Raw genomic sequence first — 19,337 nt, 5'->3', positions numbered from 1 at the left:
CTTCCACTTATCTTTAAGTAGACCCGGCACTGTTTACCAATTTGGTCAATCAATACAATAAAACATTAACCATGTATCGAAAAAAACACCTACATTACTATGACCCAATTAAAGGAATTGAAGGCCAGAACATACAATATTCCTGCACTTTTCAGTCAGGTAAAATTACACAAGGCTGGATTTCCTATCGATCTGTTGTTTCCTACAGGAACTCTGCATTTTATCCTTAGCCACACATGTATATAGCATTATAAAACCCTTTAGACAGGTAATACAATTTGGGATTAAGAACTACGATACATTATTTGATAATCTTAAAGACGGCAGGACTTGGCAACAATGATAATTTATTCTCACTAGATGTTACCTCGTTATATACGAATGTAAATGTTGAATACACATTAGATATTATTTGGGATATGTTAAATAAAAACTCGATACCGATTAATTATATGAAGCTACCTATTAAGGAAATTTTTCACTTAATTAAACTGTTAGTTGAGGCCAACTATCTCACCTTTCTAGACAAGGGTTGCCAATGGGTTTGAGCCTGAGCGGCTTAATGTCAGAGATCTATCTCTCAACGATTGGCGCCTCCGTAGCCAGGTGGGAAGGAGCAGCAGTGCGTAGCACATGCTTCTTGATTAGACCAGGGTTCGAGCCCGTCACCACCAAATACGGAGGATGCGGAAAGGTCAGGGAATGATCACCGCATATCCCAGAGCAATATGGCCTTAGTTGCTAATGCTCCTAAAAAAAACCAAATAAAAATAACAAATTCTCAACGATTGAGCATATACATTTGACACCTTTTCGACTCCATATAACATACTATGGGAGGTATTTAGATGATGTTCTAGTTATCACTGATAGTAGTACTATCCAAGACATTTTACGTTCGTTTAATAATATTCATTCTAGACTCAAATTTACGTTGGAAAGGGAAGATACGGATACAAAGTCATTAAACTTTCTAAATTTCATGCTTACTTGGGACTCAAATAAAATCCAATTTAGCATCTATCGAAAACCTATGCTTCTACATTATAATAGCTATCACCCTTTCACCTACTAAAAGATCGATTATCTTTAATCAATTTCTACATGCCTATAAATATTCAACGGCGGAATCTGCTTTGCGCTCAGAAATAAAAATATTAACTAGCAGGTTCTTAAACAGGGGTTATCCCCTTGCCACAATAAACCAAATTAGGGTACAGGCTAAGGATAGGATACAAAATACTACACCAGCCAACAATAGTAATATCAAAAAATACTTTATTTCTGTCCCATATGTTGAACGGTGACACAAACAGCTTAATAGATTCTTTAAAGATACTGAATTTAAAATTATGGCCAGGCCAATACGGAAATTACACACTATACTGAACAATCGCTTAGGTCTTTCTGTGTTCGCAACACAAATTAATGATCTGGTATACAACATTTCTTGCGTTAATTGCGACTCGTCTTACCAAGGTTCGACACGATTTTTCTCTGAATATTTGTGTAAATCAACATGAAGCCTCAGTTCGTGCTTCTCGTTCAGCAGAGTCAGAATTAGCCTTTCATGCCATTAACGAAAAACATACTTTTTTATTTAACAAGGCCAAAATACTTAATGTTCAACGTAATTATACGCGACTGTTAATTGCAGAAACCGTAGAAATTAAATTACGCAAGAATTCTGTTAATGTTCGGCGGCCATATTTGATCTCCGATGCGTGGACCTTTACGCGCATGCACGAAGACAAATAATCACTATGTAAGTTTCAGGTTCAGCCCTATTCGGTAATTTTCATTCCTGTGATCACTACATACAGTCGAAAAGCACTGTCAGCTTCAGGAAGGAAAATCGTTTTGAATATTTTCATTAGATTCTTTTTAATTTTTAATTGCATTAAATTTATTTTTAATTGTGTTAAATTGATTTGAATTCTGTTAAATTGGTTTTTAATTATTTATTTTTTAATCTAATGTAAGTTTTCGATTTTTTCGTTTCTGGAGAGTATCATACGGAAGTGTTCTACGTACTATATTGAGATAAACTCCTCTTATTATTTTACAAATATTAATATCAACGTAGAACATATTGAGTATTACAGCTCTCATTCACACTATTTGATTTTTTGGTACTTGCCCCAGCTTCTTACACAAGTTAAAAGGCACAATTTGACCATTGCAGCCCTTGTGCTAATAAAGACCATTCCAGCAACAGAGATCCTAAATGAACCATAGTATGGTCCACAATAATGCTGGTAATTGGAAAATTGGACAAGTTTGTGAACTTTCCTCACTTTGCTTAGGCTTTCAGTGCCAATAGTTTCCCTTTTCTACAGAAATATATTTTTAATTTGTTCTAGTACCTCCATCTTAATTTTATTCACTGTCATAGACACAGAGATGGTCACCACGTGCAGTAACTTTGACTCTACCAAAATATTTTTGCTTTTCATATTTCATTTTATTGCTAATATCATTAGTTTTCAAAAATATTTTATTAGCAAAGTGAACTTGAAGTTAATTTTACAGTATCATCTAAAATATCAAAAAATATTTTAGAAAATTTACTGCTACCTATATTTACCCTCGTAAATATAGGTTCACTGTGACGTTATTTTCAGAATGTTGAGGAGTAACTCCTTTTAATACCCACCTAAAAATAAATAATGGTTGAATTCATAGCTAAAAACAAACACTTACTTTTGGCCAAGCTGTAAATCAGAACAAACCTCAAAATTTTATTCCACATACATAAACTAACCTCAACACAAGCAGAGGACAAATAAAACTGTGTACCAAGTCTATAAACGAAAACGAAGTATTGCCACAAATAGCATGGAGTTCAATCAATGTGCTAATGTTGAGAAAATGTTAGTTTCATGTGCCATATACATGGTGAGTAAGCAGCACATGTATACGGCACATTATTGGGTGCCATTTCATGCTTGTATCAGAGGCAGCAAATGTGTTAAACATGGCAAGCCATTTTGGCTGGATAATAATTTTTTCTTAAGTTGTATTTAATTGAATATTGGGAGGGTAACCAAATAATAATGAATAATGATGCCTTATATTTGAAACTGATCTATAGAAAGCATCTGTAGTGGAACTTGAGATTCCAAATTGCAGTGTTTTGAAATTTTACTGAATCGGTGCATGGTCTGGTCGCCCAGTGTTCTCAAACATGCAAGGAAGGCTGAGTGTACTCAAGAACTGTACTCTTGTCTTGTCAGCTATTTCCCTAATAGAAAGATGTTAATCACCACTGAATTTCACAGTATCTCACATGAATGCCACAGGGCTCTATTCTTGTACCCATGGTGTGGAATGTGGTGCTTGATGAGTGGTTGCTTTCTACTTTTCACCACACCCCTTCATTTTTACGTTGATAATCTTGTTGTTATTATTGAGGGGCCCACAAGATTGGCCTTGGAACATTGTGTCTGTGAGCTTTTATCTGCCTTATTTATTGTCTTTGTTCAAGACCCACAATAAAGTCAAGCACTCTGCTGATCTGTGGAACCCTATCTGTCAGTCACCCTCCCATTATCCACTTTGATGCATGCCGAATACATAGCAAATGAGCAGTCAGCTACTTAGAAGTAGTGATGGATAATAGATGATCATAACTTTGTGTATTCTACACATCAAAACCAAGACCTAAAGGGCTGCACCCTTCAACTGATTTCTAATGGTATTCATCCCTATAGTGTGCATAGTATTAGGGTCAGGCGCCACCTGTGGTTTCCCACATCTGCACCATATGTTCGCTGTGAAGGAATACAGTACTACTGTAAATGCCAGAAAAGTGTTGTGTGTTGTATATGACATATTGCGTTAGGTTCTGTTGTGTGTCCTGGCATTTGGCCGCAGGGCCCCTAGTGGGACTCAACGTTGCCCGCACACACACGGGCAACGTTGAGTCCCACTAGGAGGTAGCCAGTCTGCCCATTATTCTCTGGCTTGTCTCTGCCAGGGTCGCCAGAGCTTCCTGGACGGAGACAAAAAAAAAAAAAAAAAAAAAGTAGAGTCGGGGAAGTACAGAGTGTACGCAAGAAAGGAGGGTATAGCTAGAAATATGGAGGATGTAGGCGAAGGTATCCTCCTGGTTATCAATGGAGCAATAAGCGCCATCAGTTGAAAGGGGAACCCGGGAAGGACGATAAATATTCATCCCTGTAGTGGAGTGAGCCTGTGGTTCCAAAGAACTAGTGTCCTAATGTTCTCTAACCACCTGGAGCAGATTCAGTGACAAATATTACCACGGCAGCCCTTCAAACCAAAACTGGAAACATACCACTTGACTCTCCAGGTATTTCACAAGTTGAAAGAAATATAAAAAAAAGAAAAACTCCCCCTCTGAACCCACTGCAGCCTCTTCATCCACCATCGGGGCAGTTTATAGGTTACACTTAGTCTTGCCTATGAACTGTGAATGCTAAGTGATAAGGTACTCCTAACTTAAGAAAAATTAGCAATTATTGCATTGCAGAATCTCAAGAAATCAACTTTAACATTTCAAGGTTACTTATTATTATTATTATTATTAATATCCATATGATGCAAGGAAGCCTGAGGCTTATGCTGCACCAGGAAAAAAAAAAAAAAAAAGTTCCCGAGTAACCCTGAGAGAGAGAGAGAGAGAGAGAGAGAGAGAGAGAGAGAGAGAGAGAGAGAGAGAGAGAGTGTCAAAAGTAGAAGGGAATCACCAAGAAAGAGAAGAATGATGATATCCAGCTCAGGACCCTGGGTGTGCCAAGCCCATACTCACCAGATGTGAGCCCCCGGGGATAATTGATTGGTAGTTGGCTCTCTGTCTTCAAACTTCTCCAGTAATGCTAGTGTTCCCGAGGTTCAGTCTTCCTCTCACTCTTTTCCTCTTGTATATTAATGACCTTCTTCCATTGACTAAAAATCCTCTCCATAGTTTTGCTAATTACAAAACCTTGCATTCCACCTCCAGTTTGAGAAACCTTGCTTTACACAATCAGTTTCAACTTCTCAAATATCCACTACCAATTCCTTAAATACTAATTTCCAGGTAATTTTCCAATCAGGCAGAGATAACTTAATTAATTTCAATCCTCTCTTATGTCTCAGAAAATGGATTCTTTTGCTCTTATGCTTATCTTGATGATCCTGCTCAGATAGCAAACAAACTCAATGAGTATTTTGCATCTACATTCACGCATGAGGAGTTATTAAGGATTGAAAATGCTTGGAGGTTATCAAATTGTAGCAGGGAGCTTAATAATTTTGTAATAATTGAGAGCAGAGTGGAGGAGAAATTGTTGAAGTTATACATAAGAAAAGCACCTGGGGTGGATGGGATCTATCCAGTTATATTAAAGGAGGCGGCAAAGGAAGTAAGCAAACCCTTAGCCATAATTATGAGGGCATCCTTGACTCGGGTGAGGTCCCCACGGACTGGAGATGTGCAAATGTATCCCCAATTCACAAAGTGGAATCAAAGGGTGACACGAGTAATTACAGACAAGTTAGTTTAACTTCTGTTCTGGGTAAAATAATGGAGTCACTGGTTAAAGATGCATTGCAGGATCATCTAGACAAAACTGCAGCAACAATTCAGACACAGCATGGGCTTGTTAAGAGAAAGTCTTGTCTGACAAATTTGATTGGATATTATAATGTGGTTACGAAGGAACTGGATGCAAAAAATTATTTTGATGTCATATACTTGGATTTCAGGAAAGCTTTTGACACTGTTGCATATGGAAGCCTACTGTACAAATTGGAGCAGAATGGTATTAAGGGTAAGTTGCAACAATGGATAAAAGGACGGTTGAGTGGAAGAAGACAGAGGGTGGTAATCAATGGGCACTGCTCTTCGTGGACTAATGTTATTAGTGGAGTCCCACAGGGTTCGGTGTTTGGTCCACTGTTGTTTTGTATATTTATCAATGATATTTATGAAGGTATATCAGGCTTAGTGACAAAGTTTGCAGATGTTGGCAGGGTTGTTAATGACAGTAATTGCAGTGTGCTACTGCAACAGGATCCAGAAAATTTGGGAAGTGGGCTGAGAAGTGGCAACTGAAGTTTAACATTGACAAATGCAAAGTACTGCATATGGGTAGAAGTAACCCCAGAGGAACGTACCAGCTGTGTGGTACTACACTTAGGGTGGTAGAAAATAAAAAAGACCTGGGGGTGATTGTGCAGTCAGATACAAAGTTTTCTGAGCAATGCAGACAGGCTGCCAAAGCAGGTCATGGGGTTTTGTCAATGATATACAGGAATTTTGCTAGCAGGGAAAAGGAGGTGATTGTCCCTCTGTATAAGGCAATGGTCAGGGCACGCCTTCAGTACTGCGTACAGGTCTGGAGGCCTCATTTTAGGAAGGATGTAGATTTGCTTGAGTGTGTACAGAGAAGGGCAACAAGATTGGTGAGGAGAATGAAGGGATCCTCTTACCAAGAGAGGCTTAAGTTCTGCAAATTGCAGCAGCTGGAGAATAAGCACCTGCAAGGTGATCTGATTGAGGTGTATGTGCTCAACCCTTGAATGGGTTGAGCATGCTGAATTCTGATGGGATTCTTCCACTTGTTCAGATTACGAACCTAAGGGGACATAAATTCAAATTGAGGAAAGTCAGCTGTGAATAGATGTGCGGAAATTTGCCTCTAGCCAGCGAGTGGTTAATTGCCGGAACAAACTTCCATCTGTCATTGTGGAAGTTGATAGGTTAAATAAATTTAAGGAGGAACTGGACAAACATTTAGAGGGAATGGTTTTGTGAATTTTTTTATTTATTTGACTGATGCTACATAAGCTAATACACTTGCTTTCTTGCATCACATGCCATGATTACTATTACTACTATCTTTGATGATTTATAGACAAGATCACATATCTCTGTTATGGATTACCCAGACTCTTAATATCTCTGTCTCTCTCTCGTTCTTGGAGTTATTTTTCTTCTACACAGCTACTCTGTACAAATCTACCATACCATTGAATATTGTTCCCATATTTGGGATGGTGCCCCCATAACCTCTCTCTCTCAGGCTTCTAAACTCCATTCAAAAGCAGGCAATTAGATTAATTAATGACCCAACAAACGGAGCAATATGGCCTTAGTTGCTAATGCTCCTAAAAACCAAAATAACGACAACAACAACGACCCAACAAAGTCTCTCCATTCTGTCTCTTAAATGCAGTTTTCTACTGCCTGCCTTTTCTATAGATACTTCCATAGTCACTGTTTTTCTGAATTGGCTTGTATAATTCCTCTACTCTCTTCCAAACCAGTCTGAACATGTCACAAGCAAACAACATCCACCTACTGGCTAATTTCGAACTCACAGAACCAACTTTTCTTCTTCCTCAGTTATCCCTTCAACTTCTGTTTTCTCGAACAACCTCCTTCAGACGTATTTCTTGAAAATTACAATCTACAGAAATTCAAGTCTAATGTCAACAAATACCTTCTTGATCCATGTACCAACTACTGTAAGTTCTAATACCTTTTGCGTGTGGGGTTTCATAAAAAAAGAAAAAAATTTAGTTTAGCTTTAAAAAAAAAAAAAAAACAGCTATCCATTCAGAATGGCCTGCCACATTTAAACAAGATGTTTTACGCCCTTCTTTCACTCTTGTACTCGGAGGTAAATGTGTTTCCCCATCCCGCCCACATATTGCAACTCTTATACATATAACCCATTTCTTCTAATAATTTATTTAATCCCTCTTTAAATAAACTTCTCTATTTCCTGAATAGCAATCCTGCCTGCAGCCAAGATTGCTATTCTATCAAGCAGTTAATTTTAGTTTCTTTATAACAATGACAACACTTCGTCTATTTCTTGCCATTACAAATCGTTGTGCTTCTAGGAATTCTGGGTTGGGTTCATAAGAGTCAGTTTTTCTTAATACATATACAATATATATTTTTTTAATATAAGTTATTTTAACTTTAATTATGTAATTAAGTCATTCTTTTCATACACAGAGAATGTTTCTAGTTTATTTATGATCTTATATACATCTTTCATGAATTTTAAAAACTCTAACTTAGCTTGCACATATTTTTTAATAGGTAATGCTTCACTGGTTGCGACAGTTTTTTGATGTTTACTATGATATTCCTAAATTTGCATTTGGTTTTCATGGTGAGTTAAGCCATGATGATTATAACTTAGTTGGTTATGCAGACACAGACATATATAATTTTCTGATGCAGTTACATCAAGATGGCATTTTAAATTCTACTTTGCTCATACTGATGAGTGACCATGGACACAGGTAAGTGCATTAATTATTTTATTTACAATGTTTCATTAACTCAGTCAACATTCGTTAACGAAAATCAACAACAGTAATTGTGGAGATTTATCTTAAAAAGAATCAGAGTCATACCAAAATATCTTATTATTAATTGAATGGAAAAAAACTTTTTTTTTTTTTTTCTGTTACCAAGGTACGTCATCTAAACTTGTTTCACCCAGTGTGTGTACAGGTTACTGTGGTAATATAAATCAGTCCTAAACTATCAGCATTCCATGCCATCCTAGGTCCTGTTACATTTTTTAGCCTTAGCCAAAAATACAAGCTTTCCTCTATTCTTGCCCTCTTGACACTATTGGTCTGCTTTCCTCGTGGTCTTTGGGCTTGTTACCATTCATTTTTGCTTAAAATAGCAGTGTAGAAAATTTCCCTTCTCCTATTCCTTCTTCTTCATGCTTTTTCTCCATTGCGATATGGAGAAAAAGGCATTAAAATTTGTTTTAAAGGCATTAAAATCTTATTTAATTATAGCCCCCTGTAAGGTGGGGGCTATATATAATTAAGGGGATTATCCCAAAAGTAATTCACAAAAGTGGTTAATTTAAAATGAATTTATTTTATAATATAATTCATATTAAAAGCCTTTGCTGTAGTCCCCTTCTCACCTTATGACTGCTACCCAACACATTTTAAATGACATTCAAAAATTCTGGTAATTTTTGAATGCCATTTAACTGTCTTCTGAAGTTAAGCTGTGTGATGCATTGGATCGTGGTTGCACTCAGTGCTTCTAAAGACAGAAATCTTTGTCCATGCAGCAATGGTTCCTTGAGCTTGGGTTACAGATAGTAATCACAAGGACTAGTATTAGAACTATATAAGGGTAGTGAGGTAGTTCTTCTTACTTGTAATAAGTGAAAACAAGTGAATACAAATGTGTAATATGAGGCCTTCTGTTGTCATAAAGTACAAGCACACCAGTTTACATCTGTGGCTGCTTCCAATGAATTTTCAAAGAAATGTTGCATAGTAGTCTCCAGATTACTGATTTTCCAAGTGGCACATGATCAGCAGTAGTAATGCCCTTCATAGGCATGATGAGCATGGATGCTTCCACTGAGCTCATTGTGTCTTTGGTTCAGGTTTAAAGTTGTGTCCATGTCTCATCAATGATAACATCAATGAATGTGAATTTTAAAAACTATTTTTTCACTCTTGCCAGTAACATATGAGTAACTGTGTTGCAGTTTCTTTATGCTTTATTCATGAACAAGTAAAATATAAAGTACAGCAAATGTGGGACCCATCAAGCAGTGACCTTTCATCTTTGTAACATCCCAGTTAAAATTCAGTGAACAGATGATTTTGGTATTCCAGATTTGTTGACGGTTTCTTCACAAATCATGTCTTATTTTTCCCCAAAATGGTGGTACTAATAACTGCCAATGTGTTGTCTGTAGACATTCTCAGTCTACCTGAGCATTTGCTTGTCTTCAATGCTGGTCTGACCTTTGATAAAACCTTTAAGACCAATGTGAAATCATTCTACAATCTACTGTTGATCCATTCTAAATTTGTGTTTGCATTCAACCATGTCAAATGTCCATTTTGATAAAAGATTTTTGATCTGAAAGTGTAATCTCAAGCAGTACCACCATCCATTTTTAAAAGCTTCTATACAGGCATTCAGTGTAGGAAGGAACTCTGTTTTAAACACACTAATGCTGAGGTTAAACTTCAGATTTCTGATAAAAGTCAGTCATGCAGGTATATGGAGTTAGGAGAAAGTATGTAGTGCATATTATTTTTTGGATAAACTCATATTATGCACCCATTCATTGTAATAATGTGTCTAATACAGTGCAACCTCTATATAATACACATCTTCATACCATGGTTTTGGATATACTGTGCGTATAATCATTTCCCCCAAATTAATTACGAAAAAAAGTAGTGTATTCAAAGAAGGAGCAATAGGGCAAATTAGCTAAAAATTGGCTGTATATTCACTTCAATGTATTCAGTTGCAGAGTAATTTTTATAAACCCATCAAAGACTAATAACTGTGGATACCCAGCTTTTCCCCTCAGCTAGATATGCAATAAAAGAATATATCAGTGGAACACTAATTACAAACATCTACCTCTGGAGGGGAATGTAGTTACCATTCGTCAAGTGGGTTACATTAGTTAAAAAGTAAATTTTTATCGTTAGTATAAAACAGAGCTACGATGTTCAATACATTTTTTTTTTTTTTTAAATTTTAATGTAAATTTAGAAAAACAACTTTCCTTTCTGAAGCTGACAGGGCTTGATCACAGAATAGAAATAACATGGAGTATGTGTGAGCCCGAATCTTAAATAGAGATATTATTTGTCTTCATGCATGCATGCTTGTTAAAGACCACGAATTGGAGATTAGATATGGATGGCAAATGTTAATAGAATTCTCATGTAATTTTTTTCGATGGTTTCTGCAATTAATAGTCTAGTATAATTAAGTTGAACATTAAGTATTTTGGCCTCGTTGAATAAAAATGTAATGTTTTCGTTAACGGCATGAAAGGCCAATTCTGATGTCTTGTAATAGAAATATAGCAAGGTCAGAATCACATTTCTGCCAAGGAACACAGCTGCACTATTCAAGTCTTCAACACTTACTATTGTGGTGAAAAGACATTGCATACAATTTTGGATTAGCATGGGAGAAAGAAAGTTCAATGAAAATTGAAAACTTCTGGAAAAAAATGTATTGGAAATGATGAGATCACTAATAATAACCTTGAATTAGCAGAATTTTCAGAACAAGAAGCAAAGGCTGCTTGAAACAAATGACCTGGCTGCTTGGATTGAGATGGATGCAGAAGCTCCAGTTGCATATTACCTGAGCAAGGAAGAAATCACAGCCTCAGCGAACATTGGGAAGACAATTGACAAACAGAAGGCCAGTGATGTAGGAATGACTCAGAAGATAATGTGGAATGACTTATGTAATAGTATTTACAATATAGTGCAAGGAAGCCACAGGCTTTTGCTGCACTAACAAAAAAAAAAAAAAAAAAACAAGTAGATAACACATTTTGCTTCCCTCCTGACACAGGTAAGTATCCAGTTGACCTTTGAATTTATTCTAACTGTCAGCCTCAACTACCTGTGAGAGCAACTTGTTCCAGCTATCAAAAACTCGCTGGTTAAAAGATAACTTCCTACAATCTAATCTAAACCTCAAACCCTGTAATTTGAATTTATGGCACCTAGTTCGGGAATTCTTTAGAACAGTGAGAATTTCGCCTTCATTCATTTTACTAATCCTTCTCAGATCCTTATAAACCTTAATCAGGTCATCTACCAACTACCCAGCGGGTAGTTGTAGTTGGGTAGTTGGTTGGTGGAACAGACTTCCATCCTTTGTTGTAGAAGTTGATAGCCTAAATAAATTTAAGGCTGAGCTGGACAGGTATTTGGAATGAATGGAGGGGTGAAATGGAAGCATTTATTTTTATTTATTTATTATTATTTTTTTTGGCTGATGCTACATAAGCTTGCTTTCTTGCATCATATTCCTCTGCTAATGCTAATCTCTGAGGTGCCTGGTTACCAAGATTATGTAGCACACATAATCGGAGACTTTCCTGATGTGGCGACTATGGCCACAGATGCTGATGCGCCAAATAAATCCTCAATCAACCAATCTTTCCTCATGCTGTCATCCTTCTGCCGATCTCACCATTAGAGTTGCCTGTCTTTGGACCATTTCAAGAAGCTTTGTCTGTTTACAGATGGGGTTCTCCATACTTGAACACAATATTCCAAATGTGGTCTTACAGTGGGATTATGCCCGCCCTATCTCTACAGGATAGCATTCGATAAATCATTGATAGGATACCATGGACTTTCCTGGCTGCCTGTTTACACTGTTGAGTAAACTTCATATCTGCCCATATTGTAACTCACAGATACCTTTCCTCCTCCACTATTTTTAATTCAGTGTGAGGAAAAAGCACCAGAAATTAACTAAGTGCTTGAAAACATTAATGTGATGATGGTGTGTATGTTAGAACATTTAATTTATTGCATATGACCACTAGTAAGAATTATATACTGAAACAATGCTGTCATCAATTCCAACAAACTAAATTACATGACTATTTCAGAATGGAAGTGTAAAATGTAAGTCCATAACACTTGTGTATTAGTGGAATGTAAAGAGAATGATTTAACCTTTAATTCTTTGTCATTTAGTCTGTATACTTATAAAATAAAACATTACTTATTTACTAAGTACTTTATTTACTGTATGAGAGGGGGGGGTATCAAAAAGTTTGTACCCTGACCTATATAAAACATCAGTAGTAAGATGCCATTTTTAATATAAGTCGTCTACATATTCAATAACTAACATGTGAAATTTCATTCCCATAGGTGATCGTACACCAGAGGTGGAGCCCAGAATCTGAGGAAGGACGCTTTGATTGACAAAGTGGAGTTTCGAGCAGTGATCAAGTTCCTGCATTTGCAGGGCAAGAAAGCTCAGGAAATTGACGAAGAAATGAAAGCTGTGTATGGGCAGAATTGTCCATCCTATGGCACTGTAAAAAAGTGGAAATGGGAGTTCAAGTGTGGTCGTACAAGAGACTTTGACGAGCCAAGAGAAGGAAGGCCATCCACGGACAGTGAGACGGTTGAAAAAGTTGAGCAGCTGGTGTGTGTGACAATTCATTTCATCGCAAATGCAGTGGGAATTAGTTATAGGTCTGCCCACAGCATTTTACATGACCATCTGCACACGTCTAAAATCTCTGCACGATGGGTTCCAAGATTGCTGATGCCTTTGCAGAAGCAATGTCGAATGCAATGTTTTCATAAACTGTTGGATTTGTGTTACTGCAGCACCCATCTTGTTTTGAGAAATGAAGAAACCATTACATGGATGCCACTTTGATTCGTCTCAGGAAGTCATCAGTGAAGTGGAATTGTGGTTTCAGGCAAAAAGTGCAGACTTCTATGATCAAGGCATTAGACAACTGATCCATAGATGGGAGAAATGTGTTACTATACATGGAGAGTACATAGAAAAGGATTAAAGTTCGTGTGAAGTTTCACCTTTCTAGGACTTATTTCTAGGTAGGGGTACAAACTTTTTGATACCCCCTCGTATTTTTATTAAAAATATTTAGGGGATGGAAAGGTATTTTTTTTTTTTGCTTATAATGTGGGTATTAAAGTTGCAGGGCCGCCTTAAGGGCATATGGTGTTCCCTGGCCAAATTGACTGTGGCACCTGCCAATGCGAAGTTTTCATTTTTAAGAATGATTAATTTTACATTTTATTTACTTAGAAAAAGTGAATTATATGCAATGTAACACTAAATTTAAAATAAAAAATAAAACTCCTCATAAAAACTTTTAATTCAAAAGGAAAAAAAATCAAACTCTCAAGCATACAGTATACAAAACAAATAATGTCTACATGTTAAAGAACTTTTCGACAGTTAACAAAATTTATTAAAACTTGATAATTAGACATTTAAAGCAAAACTTTTTTAGCTTTTATGGCTGCAAAGTTTATTGTCATATCTTCCAAATCAAACCCTTTCAATTGATTATTTCAAAATCCATTCAATTGATAGCATTGATAATCCATTAAATCTTTTCTGAGTTATTGTTGTCCTTAAATGCATTTTTATTAATTTTAACCTTGAAAAATTCCTTTCCCTGCTGGCCACAGAAACAGGTAGTGCCAGCAAAATACATAGAGCTACGAACAAGTTAGGTAGCAAAGACAAAATTTATTTCACAAAGAAATTAAGGATTTTCATGAGTGCTATTTCTTCATAAGGATAAGAATATTGTAAGTATCTTATTTCATGAACTAAGTCACGTCAAGATATATCTTTTTTGTTTTCATCTGTTAGAAGCATTTCCAAGCTCCATGCAATTTTTTAAAAGTTCATTGTTATCCATCTTCTTGCATTTATTTATATTACATAATATATTGCAATTATCATTGTTTTGTCATTAAATCAAAATGATCCTTTAAAGCATTTATTGCATTGTCTAGAATGTTATAAAAGAAATTAATTTTCTTTTTCATCAGGTATAGTTTCATCATTACTGTCATATGTAAGCATTGCCTTTCATCTTCAAGTTCTGGTTTTTTCAAAACATTTTTCAATATCATGACATTTTCAAACTTGTCGTCACTTCTGTAATCACTTCTGAAGATGCTTCAACAAGTTAGTAATGGGAAAATTTGTTTGTCAAATCTAAACTGATTTCTTGTAAAACTTTACTTGTTATATTCACGTTGCCTACCAAATAATTAATGAACAAATAGATTTAAAATTTGCAATATTCTTTAATAAAGCGCTTGCTTCAGATTTATTTTTTGCACATTCAAAAAAAACTTTCTAAAGCTTCAATTATTTCTTTCAGTTGGTATCTAAATGGTTTTAGTGCTTCCAGACAACTGGCCCATCTGCTATCATCACTAAGTGCTTTTCAGGTTAACCCTTTAACATATTGCTTTAAAACATTCCACCTTTGTGAAGATGACGAGAAAAAAAGTGTGAAGATGCTGTACAATATCAAAAAACAATGGATTTAACACAACTTGCTGCATCATTTATTGCTAAATTCAAGGAATGCAAAGAGCATGGTACAAAGAATGCTCTTGGGTATAAGGACAGTGTGTGACTCTGTACGCCATTATGCTTTCCACTCATGTTTGAGCCGTTGTCAAGCAAGTGCAATAACATTATTTGGGTAAAAATATTCAAAATGAAATTATAGATCTCTTAAACATTGCTATTAAGGAAAGTATTGTAAAAAAGTTTAAAAAATGCAAATATTATTCTATAATTGTTGACTGCACGCCCGATCCTTGACCCCTTGAATCACTCAGTGAAAGATCATACTTTTGTAAAACTTCAACTATTTTGTCTGTCATTCCTTTACCAGTGCTATTGTTAATATTTATGAATCCTTAAAAATGCTTAAAGATCTCTACATAACTTCCCTCATGATTTACAAAGTGCACTACTATTGTCATTTGCTTGGTGTGCAAAAGATCGGCGTGCAGTCAACAATTATAGAAGAATATTTGCATTTTTTTCAACTTTTTTACAATACTTTCCTTAATAGCAACGTTTAAGAGATCTATAATTTCATTTTGAATGTTTTTACCCAAATAATGTTATTAAGTTTCTTTACTTATAATCCTTCTTAAGTGTTCTTTCGTCACTGGGTCATATTCCACTAATAATTTGACAATCTTGAAAAAACTTCTATTATTATCTTCATACATTTATTGGATGTTCCACTTAATGCTAAATTTTGTGTTCTTTGTAATTTTATGATTGAAATAATCTTTTTCTGCAGAATGCTATCAATTTTTTTTTTATCAACTCTTTCCAGGTGATATAAGCACTCAAGTGTTCTTTATTAGTTTCATGTGCGTTTAACCTTTAGTTTATATTTCTCCAGTCATTCAGATCTTCATATGTTAGTGCAAATTTTATTTCAGAAAACAATTTGCAATAAAAAGCAATTTTTATTGCAATAAACTGCATCCTTAGATTGTGGAATATACCAACCACGATGATATTTTCCACCATTGGGCAGCGTTTGATAGTAGTAAGTTGGATTGAAATTTCTGTTTTTGTCATTTTTGACTTTTACGGAAAAACTATAATCTCTATTTTTCTTTTTATTTATTTATTTTTATTTATTTTTTTTTTTTCAGGTCAATTCTGATTATGGATTTTGTATTTTGGATCATCATGGATTTTGTATTTTCAGGCCATTTTCCAACTTCTTTGTAATCCTGTGAAGCTTGCTGAATAAAATTTTGTTAAAATTTATGTGCACTTTCAGTATTTGAACTTGGACCTATTTAGTAACTCTCACTACTTTCATTTGTTTTTTCACTTTCTAGATTTTCAATTTCTACAGAATCTTTATGATGCTCGTTAACTTCAGAAACTGCAACATAGTGGTTGAGTTCTGCTTGATTTATTGACAGCTCGCATTCACCATCACTTGATATTTTTAAAAACTGAGATTGCCTTTGTATTTATCCAAATATGCATCTTTTTCTGCTTTTCTCTTCCAATTTTCTTCTCCAGTTGAGTTTCTTTTTTCAAAACATTTTTTTTTTTTTTTGGGTAATTAATCAACACTAGAAAAAAATAAAATCAGTGATAATACTCTTTTTGAATGTTGAGTTCAAATCACTTCCAATAATATATTTTTAATATTGTTAATTTTTATATGAACTAAAAATTAAATGAAAACAAAAAAAATCAATAAAGGAAATGAGAAATATTAAATAAATTTATTAAAAATTTATAAATATTTAAATAATTTTAGATTTTTAGGGTTAATGCTTTTTACAAATTTAAGAATCTACTCGAACAGATGAAGCTTACCAAGTTGCTCATTTTTTCAACATTCCGTTTTGAAATATTGTTTAAAACTATGCAAAACTAATTTCTAAAAGTTTTAATATTGTTTGTTTTCCAAGGAAGGATGTCACATGGACCACTCGTATACCACATGAAATTAATAATATAGTTTATTAAACTAATTGCCTAAATCACCATACAATTCATATTATAATATCTTTCTCTGATCTGTAAATGATCCTTAACAAATTTACTGATACCAGAGTAATAAAATTACAAATTGTAACAAAATGCAAAGAATAGTAAAAAAAATATAAATAAATAAATAAAAAAACCTACAGCAATGAGTAACATATATTAGTATCAAAACTGGACAAAGTTTGGTGATCGCTGACATTATGGATCATTCATAATTTGTGAATGGTCCATCATGTAAACTAATGAAAACTGGAATAATAAATTTACTTACATCTTCAGCCTATTACAGGTTGGTGCACTATGGCCATAGACGCCCATGTGCCTAAAAAAATTCCCAAACAAACAAAAACTATCACAGGTTAGAAAAGAATTGTGGTAATGGGTAAATTTTTTTTTCATGCTCTGAGAGCAATTCTGTGTAGAATCACAGAATAGTACATGATGCATGATAAAAACTGCAGAACATTCTTTCTTTCTCTGTCAATTAAAGTAAATGAAAATCTCTGTGATTGGCTGAATTTTGTTGTTTTGTTTCCCAAGTTACTCCTTCAAGTAACTTTGCAAAAAATTTTCCTGCCACAAATGAAACCAGAACAGATACATATAAAAGCATTATAAAATGTATTATTCATGGCCAGCAACAAAGTCTGGGGCCTGTTGGCTGTATGGAAACAAAGCAATAGACAAGGGTAGAATGTTGTTGTGAAAATGGCAAATGAGCCTTAAAACCATAAATTTAATGAAACTTAGTGCTTTGGAGTGACTGAAGTAGGCATAGTAATTAACATGGGATAAATGTTAATTACAGGAAGGGTTCCTCCCAGTGCATTGGTCAGTTTCAGAATGTTATACACGAGGAATAAAGGATCTGCAATTTAGATGTGTCTCTTGTTAGCATAGTAATAACTCATTCCTAGTCCTTGTAGTTTTTTGTTTCAAATAAACAAAAGAAAGCCAAATCTAGCACGAAAGGTGCTAAAACAACAAAACTAGACTTATGTGACAAATCTGTGTATTGTAAAATAAAACACATACATACATACAAAAAATGTAAAATAAATTCAGCAACACTAAAATAAAACAAGACTGATGTATACCTATATTTGACACTAGTTTTGCTGAATATTTCACGACTATCTATTTACTAATATTTCTATAAGTGTGTCATCAGTCTAAACAATACTTGGGCAGCCAGTTGCCGGGTTGATAAGAATGTGTTAAATTTAATTTTAAAAAATTGCTTGTTTATTAAATTTATATTAAATTAAATTTAATAAAAAAATTAAAAAACAAGCAATTTAATAAACAAACAACTCCTCTCCTCCCCAAAAGGGAGGAGAGGAGGCAGCATTGGTGCCCCTAGGAGTACCTACTCAGCCTTTAAAGGGGTTTACCCTGGATGGAATACACTTAAATAGAAGGGATGCAAGAATATTTGCTGATGCTATTGAGGCAGTGATAGGTGGGTCAGAAAATTTCTAGCTTGGGGTGATACACAGACTAATTGATTAACTGGAGCTGCAGGCAGAGGTGAAAGTGATTCTTGCACTGCTTCTATTGGAACATGTAACAGCCTGGAAAGCAAGGTGTTCAGGATTTCAAGCCCTACTATGGTCCATTATGGATAATGAATGGGATGTGTTAGGATAACTAAGAGTAAGAACATGTGCATGTATGCTAAAGCTAGGAGCATTGTAAATAAATTTGATTAATTTGAAGTACTGATCAAGTCATCAAATGCAGACATTGTAGGGATAGCAGAGATGCGGTTTGCTCAGACCTAAGAATGCTGAGTTGAGAGTACAATTTTTACAGGAAGTATGTAAAAACATGTCAAAAGTGTCATATATTCTTGTTTGTGGTCTCCAAGGTTCCCCCATTCACTGCTGTAGCTTCCATACTTGACATAAAGCGAATGCCAGCCATGTGGGTGAAGTGTAGGTTTGTGACAATGTGATGTATGCTTATGTTGGTCTGTTGTTGGCCAGCTTCTGGCATTTTGCAGCCAGGGGACTATGAGCATCTTGCTAGTAGCCCCCGACTTCCATCCTTAGTTGTGGGGCCATGCCATGTTCTGTACCACTTTGTACACCCTGCTGTAACTATTTACAGCAGTGCCCAGAAGCGAGGAGGAAGGATTTTGGGTGAAGAATTGGGCTTAGGTGTGGTTAGGTGCTAGAATAGAATAGTTGGAATAAAAGTAGAAGGTATACCAAGGAAATTTAGAAGATAGAAGAGCAGAAAAAGGGAAAAGTGCAAATGACAGTGAAGTCCAAATCCTACCCCACAAAGGGGTCAGAAGAAGAAGAACATCCTACTGTAAATGGAGTTAAAAAAATCCCAGTCCAACAATGCAGCCAGCGCCGACCGGGCTAGCCGAGTGGGTAAAGTACCTGCCCGGCAACCCAAAGGTCGCGGGTTCGATTCCCGCCTCGGGCTTGGATCAAAGTACTGCAAAAACCTTGGGAGGTGCAATATGGCCACA

The 19,337-nt window shown here is 35.4% G+C and overlaps 1 protein-coding gene across 2 annotated transcripts in view; it reads left to right on the top strand.

Moving 5' to 3' along the window:
* The window catches only part of LOC150083135 (uncharacterized), a 122,744-nt gene that overhangs the window by 66,687 nt on the left and 36,720 nt on the right, over positions 1-19,337 (top strand). For both annotated transcript variants that reach the window (XM_090377068.1, XM_090377067.1), the window contains one exon: positions 8,063-8,268. In XM_090377068.1, the coding sequence (XP_090233194.1) occupies positions 8,063-8,268 (206 nt within the window). The remainder of the gene's footprint in view (positions 1-8,062; positions 8,269-19,337) is intronic.

The sequence above is a fragment of the Mastigoproctus giganteus genome, chromosome 7 (assembly GCF_048544385.1).
Source record: "Mastigoproctus giganteus isolate SK-2022 chromosome 7, ASM4854438v1, whole genome shotgun sequence".
Lineage (NCBI taxonomy): Eukaryota > Metazoa > Arthropoda > Arachnida > Uropygi > Thelyphonidae > Mastigoproctus > Mastigoproctus giganteus.
This window is presented reverse-complemented; position numbering and strand designations above follow the sequence as displayed.